Below are 8,209 nucleotides of genomic sequence, written 5' to 3'. Positions count from 1 at the left end.
AGATCGCCAGCAATTGCTTCATCAGAAATTGCCGTCCTACCTCCTGCTAAAAGGGATTACCCTGCTATGTAAAATCAGGGCAGCGCAAAAAGTTGTTTTGCACAAGCATTTGTATAGCCAATTAGACGGATGAAATTTACGTACGCTTAATAATGTTATGCAAAACAGCCTTATGACTTTCCCTATTAATTTCATCGTCTTTTGAATTATGAACATATTTACATCATAAGGGTCTTTTCGTTGTAAGGCTTTCTTTTTTAGTTGATTTTCACCTAGCAAGACTTATCGTAGATGGCGTAATAAGTCACACCCGGACATGGTCGGGTTATACTGCTAGTATAGAGATAATTTGCCAACATCATTTGTTATTGCAGCTGTCTGAGAGTGTATCTGTTGGAACATTTTTGGTATCTTGATAGTAAATTACCTCTCAGTGAAGTTCTGATCGTTGGAGAGTCCATCAAATTATAATTTCATTTTAACCCTGTCATTACCATAATTCTAATAAAGTACACATCTTAATTGCTTTTGAAAATGATGAAGAATTTATCATTTAATTACTTTGTCATTATTAAGCTAAAGTTTTTTGAACATAGTGTGAACTTTTGATGGAATATTTAGATTACTTTAAAATAGGAAGTTTCCATCACAGAACCAGAGACATTTTCAGACAGACTGGTATCAAAAGGATTAGTCCTAGATATTTTGATTTGAGAAAAAAAAGGTACTCTGACCTGTTGATTTGCCTTTATTATGATATGAAATGCTTGAATGAAAAACCTCCATGTCTAAAAATGATTAATAATGAGATGGAGAAATTCTCTTTTTTCAAAATATTCATTCTCAGAAAAGTCAATATTGTCCATCACTATAAAGTCACAAGATATTTCTGTATCCTTCAGTTGAACTTTTATTGGAATTGACCCAACCATTTTTAGATTATAACCATTAAAAGTTAAGTGGTTGTGACAACTTAATTGGGTTATTCTATTGAGAAGCAAATAAAAATGGGATAATTGAGCATGAGACCTCAGTATCCACTGTCATATCAATGTTTCTATCATAAATTATTTGTAAACTATTGAGATGTCTACTGGTTGTTAATTTAGTATTTGATTATAAATGTCATTATTATCTATCTGTTGATCCAGGATTAGCTGAAGCACAAACTATATTTGTCATTTATTGTGACAGTTGCATAAACTAATTTTGAACTTGATTTGAGAAGCTATTTAGTCATCTAGGCTCTGACCTAACTCTGCTAATTTTGAACAACAAACTTTAGTCCAGTATCTTGATTTACTGCAATCGATTGGTTACATTACAAGCAACATAGGATATTCTGGGTTGAGGATAAAGATCACAGAATTAGCATGAGCTTAATAAAAAGTGCTTAATTATAGTAGGATCCTATATATCTAATATTGTCAGTTGAAAAAAATTTTGACCAAGATACTTCATGTGCTTAGCAAACATAATTTTTCCTTTAGAGGCATCTAAAACCTTACAAGATGAGTTCATGGAAATGTCTAGATAATACAGAGTATAGATTGGTGTAGATCTGGTTTGTATAGTAACAAGTGAAAGCAGCACACATGTTTCAATTTTATTAAATTTCAGCAAAACTAAGAGTAATCAATGTATGTATGTGTGCATGCACGCACGCACAAACACGCATGCATGCACACACACACACAAAACAAATTGGGAATGTAGTAGCACTAATTATGAATACCAACGACTATATGGCTGAGGGAAAATAGCACAGGTAAGCTTTTTGCATACTAAGTTACTAAATACAAATACATTAGGCTCTAACACATGTAATATAATGGTTTCTAATTTTGGTACAATGCCAGCAAATTTGTAAATATTCTAGTCTAAAAACAATCAGCAAAAGAATTATCTCCCTTATTTCTTTGCTTAGTGTGTCTTTTTCTTCTAAACCAGTGTTTCTCAACCTCATTCTGACCGTGGCCCTCTTTAATTCAACACGAAATCGTTATGGCCCCCATGCTAGTTGAAAATATTTCATTTAAATAAATTTATTTACATTTACAAATTTCAGTTTATATTGCCTGATTTCAGTGGGATCCCTGTGACTGATGCAGGGTTACCAACTTGTCAATGTTTGGTCTCAAAGCCATCAATGAGAGGCGTAAATCTCCTCTTCTTTTTATGTCACAACTAAACCTGACTCAACTAAATAAGATGTGGGAAAAACGAGTAAAAGCAACCTAACGTTCTTCCAGGGTAATGGGTACTTTTTAGAGATCTCTTCATTCATCCACAGCTTCTGGTATCCTCCATACTTGAACCTTGTTAGAGCTGCTTGTGTTATTTTGAAGTTTAATGAAGCTTTCTTGTATGTCAATATCGACTTCAGATGGATCAACAATGAAGCGATCCACAAACCACTATCGCACCATCATTTGGAGTAGATCAGAGAAGCAAATTTCCATATCATTATGTAACTGCTTCAAATGATCAACATAAACTGTTAAGTCATCATCGAGCAGCTCAGTGGATATGCTTGCTAAGGAAGGAAGCTGTGCAAATTTTTGCCTTCCAAGATTCAACCAGAATAACTTTTGTTTCCTGTTGAAAGTTTTAATTTTCTCTTTGCAAGAAAACAGAGTGGAGTTATTTCCTTGAAGTTCTTTGTTAAGGACATTTAGCTTTTCAAGTATGTCAGACAAGTAAAAAATATCACTCTTTGCATCAACAAGTTTCTCTCCAAGTTCTGTTTCACTCAAAAAAGAGATAACAGTATCCATAAGTGTAACAAAGCGATGCAGGTAATTACCTTTGGATAGCCATCTGACTTCAGTATGTAACACAAATCATTCAAATTTCTTGTCGTTATTTTCACGTAATTGCTTAAAGAGGTGATCTTGCAGTGCATTCTTTTTTATTAAGTTGACAGCTTTGATAACTTTTATAAGTGCATCATTCAAACGTCTTGCTATGTCTTTGGCAAACAGATGCTGTTGATAAACATAGTGCACACAAAGCACATTAGGAACAGCTTTTTTTAAGTAAGCACTGAATCCCCGATATCTTCCGATCATAGCAACAGCGTCATCTGTTGCACAAGCCACAATGTTCTTCAATGGAATGCAGTTCTCTTCAAAATAGGCCTCAAGTTTTTTGAAGATGGATTCCACTTTTGTGTTGGTCATTAATTTCAAAGCAAAAAGCAATTCTTGACATATATCATTACCATTAAGAAACCTAACAAATGCTATTAAAAAAGTAGAATTTTTTGGTAGAGTTGATTAATCTATTTGAATTAAGAACTCATTTACCCTAAGTTTTTAAACTAATTGGCTTTCAACATCAGCTGCCATTTCATCAATCCGTCATGATACTGATGAGTTGCTCAGAGGAATAACACAAGTAACCTCTTGTGGACTCTGATCCATAACTGTTGAAAGCACTACAGACATGATCAAAGATTCACCAATGGTGTGAGGCTTACCAGCTTTTGCAATTAAATTTGCTATCTTGTAAGAAGCCAACATTCCTTTGTGAACATTTGATCGCCTGTCATCCTTCCTTGAAACTCATCACATAACCTTTTGAAGAAGTCTTGTGGCTTGTCTTTCTTATCTCTGTGTGCAGTCTCCAGATATTTTTTTAGTTTGCAGGTACGCATACTTTCATTGGAGAACGAAGTCTTGCATAGCAGACACATAGGCATGGTAGAATTTTGTGGAGATTTGATGAATCCATAAGCAAGATATTCGACAGAATATTGTATACACATTTTTTTAGATGCACTTGCCTTGTTTATCTGAAATAATAAATAAATATTTTCAAAAAAGTTGAATAAACAAGAGATTAGTTTCAAGTGTTTTCATCAGGGGGGTGAATACAGAGTAAGGTAATCCAATATACCTTTTTAGCCAAGAATAAAATTAGATCTAAAACCAAGTTTATAAAGTTAATACATTACACAGTTAACTAAATCAAAGGCTATAATAATCAGGAAAAACAGATTAATATTTATGCTTATAAAAAGATAACAATAGCAAGACAAAAATTCATCATTCCCTTTTCAGTTGACAATCCAGAAAGAAAATTAATTTGTTGAAAAGAAACTAAATTATAAAAGTGATAGCTAAAGCAGGTAAGCTGGTAAACTCATGGAGAAAATAGGACTGAGTTATTGTTGAATTAACTCAAATTGCCAAAAAGAGTTAGCAAAGTATATTGAAAATGTTTTGTTTTTTTTTAAGGAAAAATAATTTTATACTTTGTTATACTCTATTAAACATAGTTCAATATTAAATTTTACTCTAATTAAATTAAGTATATAATACTATTTATTGACCAATTATTGAATTATTAAATTGATTAATAATTTAATAGTTGTATAAAAGTGCACATAAGAATGATTTTATCTAGTTTTCTAATGAAGTGTTTGTTTTCGGGGCACCCTTGGCCTCTCACCTCCCTCTTGATTCCCCATCTTAGTTTGAATACTTCTCAAAGCCCTTATTAATTATAGGTTTTTTGAAAATAAATCCTATACTTGTATGTAAAGAAACAGTTTTCCTGACAGCTTGGGTTCAGTTTGAATGATTGATCAATGATTTAACTTGGTGGATCGACCTTTCTGCCCTCACCTCTGGCGCTATGGACCTAGATAGAATATTTATGACAATTAAAGTAACTTATAAAAACTTAGGTAAAATGAAGTAAAAAGAAGTAGATACTTGCACACTAACGATGCAGGAAAATATAACTAAACAAGAAAGTACGGAATCAAGAGCAGAAGTAGGATGAAATAAGCAGAGAGAGAGAAAGAAGTAGTATAATTTGACAAAGCAAAAAAGAAAATCGAATCTTTAAGAGACTTGTGCTGATGTTAACCAGTTAGCATGGACATTGTTGACTAGATGGACTTTCCATGTCGATAATGTTGAAGTGGAGTTTTGATTAATAACTGTGACTTTGCCTTCTGTGCTGTCCATTATATATGTATGTTTTGGAGCAATTTGGTATGATGCAATGATATGTAGCTGTTCATCTTACGAACCAGACATACAACACTCAAGATCTAATCTGACATGTGTTCTTTAGGTACATATATGAATGTAATAGAAAATTAGTACATAAGGATGGTCCATCATCATCATCATCATCATCATCGTTTAACATCCGCTTTCCATGCTAGCATGGGTTGGACGATTTGATTGAGGACTGGTGAAACCGGATGGCAACACCAGGCTCCAATCTAATTTGGCAGAGTTTCTACAGCTGGATGCCCTTCCTAACGCCAACCACTCAGAGAGTGTAGTGGGTGCTTTTACGTGTCACCCGCACGAAAACGGCCACGCTCGAAATGGTGTCTTTTATGTGCCACCCGCACAAGAGCCAGTCCAGGGGCACTGGCAATGATCTCGCTCGAAAACCCTACAAAGGCCAGTCAGGCGGTACTGGCAACGGTCACACTCAAGATGGTACATCTTATGTGCCACACATATCTTTTTCTTATATGTATATGTGTAATGTGCATTTAACAAATAAAAATACGTACCTACATGTTGATATTTTATGATTCCCAAATTTTCTGTGCCCCCCCCCCTCCCCATAGTCCCCTGTGGCTCCCTATTGTTCAAACTTAGCTTTGTGGTCCCCTAGGTTGCCATATAGCTCCCCTTGAGAAACCCTGTTCTAAACAAAGAAATCTCACCCAGTATATTGGGAGAAATATCAGCTTAAGAGTTATCATCTGTTATTTCATCAATTTTTAAGTCATTAATTCCTCCACTGATTAAGAATAAGATTGATGGGAATTTCAGGTGGTTTAACAACCTTACAATTTGTTGTCAAAATTGTTGTTTTAAGTGTTTTCAAAGCAAAGCACTTTGCATAACAAACTATTTTAAATAAAGGGTCTTTAGAAATTTCCATGATAACATGGATAATATGAGATTTATTTCACAAAGAAACACTCCATCATAACATTTATGAAGCTATTAAGGACTGCCATTACAGTTACACATTTTAGGCTTGTGAGTCACCCACTAACATTCAGTGGTTGACTGAACCCATACACAGTAGTTTACAAATGTTATATATCTGTTGAAAATAGAGATAAAACTATGAAATAAGTTTTATCTGATTCCCAAGTCACCCATGCCATGTTGCAGAAACCAGATCAATTTTAGATATCAACAAAAGTAGAATGCACAAGCTCTTCACATGAAAATGTTTCCCATATGCATTTGGTTGCCACCATTAACAGTAGTTGTTTATGATACTGATGATGGTGGTGATAGTGACAATAACATAACCCCAGTTAGCTCTTCTTGGGTCATCTGAAAATTTAGAAATATTTTTAATATTTATTATTTCAAATTATACAGATGTGAAATATTTGATATGACAGTGTGATTGAACTCCAGCAACTGGTTAATGTTCTAGTTGTGTCCAGCCCCTATAGAGGGCAATGTCTGCTTTTGATATGGTTCCTAATGCTAACTACTTTACAATGTACACTAGGTGCATTTTTTTTCATGGCACCACAACTCAGCAGAACATGTTCTAAACTCATTTCTATAGGCACAGGTGTAGCTGTGTGGTAGGAAGCTTGCTTCCCAACCACATGATTCCAAGTTCAATCCCACTGCATGGCACCTTGGACAAGTGTCTTCTAACTATTGTCTTAGGCCAACCAAAGCCTTGTGAATGGATTTGGTAGACAGAAACTGAAAGAAGCCCATCATGTGTGTGTCTGTGTTTGTCCCCTTCACCACTACTTGACAACTGGTGCTGGTGTGTTTATATCCCCGCAACTTAGTGGTTCAGCAAAAGAGACCGATAGAATAAGTACCAAGCTTAACAAAAAACGAATACAGGAGTTGATTCATTCGACTAAAAATTCTCCAAGGTGGTGCCCCAGCATGGGTGCAGTCTAATGACTGAAACAAGTAAAAGATAAGTGTTAAATGGTTGAAAGATATTGGTTTATTTCTCTATGACACTCTTAGACGTTCTGGCAGGCATGATAAAGTGTACCACACAGAGATACATTGAAATACAGAGTGTAGCAAAAAAGAAACTTCCTTTCACCAGTCTTGATAAATGTTCAACAGCAAACACACAGTGTGCACCAATTCAACCCATGATGGTAACTAAAGCAAAAAAAACGTCAGTAGAACATGAGCTGCATGAAGATACTTTTATAACCTGCCTAACTTTCCTAGCACCACACCAATGGCCTTGTAAAATGTGGAAGGTTTTCTGCTGCACCCTGTAGTTAGAATGGATTTGAATTTGTGATTCATGAGCTAGTAGTCCAACAACTCATTTAGTCATTTAATCATCATCATCATCATCATCATTGTTTAACGTCCGCTTTCCATGCTAGCATGGGTTGGACGATTTGACTGGGGACTGGTGAACCAGGTGGTTACACCAGGCTCCAATCTGATTTGGCAGTTTCTACAGCTGGATGCCCTTCCTAACACCAACCACTCCGAGAGTGTAGTGGGTGCTTTTACGTGCCACCGGCACGAAGGCCAGTCAGGCGGTACTGGCAACGGCCACGCTCAAAATGGTGTATTTTACGTGCCACCTGCACAGGAGCCAGTCCAGTGGCACGGGCAACGATCTCGATTCGAATGTCTTTTAATCTAAATTAGGATTGCAGAATTCAAAATTCATGAAATATATCCTAATTTGGAAACTGTTTGATTATTCCTCATTCCTCTCATCTGCCCATAACAATGATGATGATGATAGAGGGTACATAGGTTGACATGTCTCATAGTGAAATTCATCTACTTTCTTTCTTCTTCTCCACACACAGGTTATTGCTACAGTATGGAATGTCACTAGAATGGTGGTCTGAAGTTCAAAGGTAAGTATCTATACTATAAAAGGCAAATTTTCTCTGTGTGTGTGTATGTTTAAAATTCATACATTTACACAATTCCAAATTTCTTCGATTAAACAATCGCAATTAATATTCTAAATACAATCTGTTAGGTCACTGCGTCATTTTTTCACTCCAAAAATTTCCTAATAATGAATAAAATCCATAAAACTACAGCAGTAAACATTTTCTCCCTAATAAAATCTAATTTCCTCTTTCTAATACAAATCCTTTCAACTCCTACTTTCTCTTATGACCCTTTACGATCAATCCAACAGCAAATACAAAAAGATCAAAACTGAAACTATCATATTTCGATAC

At 35.2% G+C, this 8,209-nt stretch overlaps 1 protein-coding gene across 1 annotated transcript in view; it reads left to right on the top strand.

Annotated features, from left to right (window-relative positions):
- Positions 1-8,209, top strand: part of LOC106881270 (E3 ubiquitin-protein ligase RNF181) — a 21,298-nt gene that overhangs the window by 4,101 nt on the left and 8,988 nt on the right. The window contains exon 3 of the mRNA XM_014931595.2: positions 7,823-7,873. Within this exon, the coding sequence (XP_014787081.1) occupies positions 7,823-7,873 (51 nt within the window). The remainder of the gene's footprint in view (positions 1-7,822; positions 7,874-8,209) is intronic.

Source organism: Octopus bimaculoides, chromosome 7, assembly GCF_001194135.2.
Source record: "Octopus bimaculoides isolate UCB-OBI-ISO-001 chromosome 7, ASM119413v2, whole genome shotgun sequence".
In the NCBI taxonomy this organism is placed as follows: Eukaryota; Metazoa; Mollusca; class Cephalopoda; order Octopoda; family Octopodidae; genus Octopus; species Octopus bimaculoides.
The sequence above is the reverse complement of the archived record's forward strand: the minus strand, read 5'-3'. Positions and strand labels throughout refer to the sequence as shown.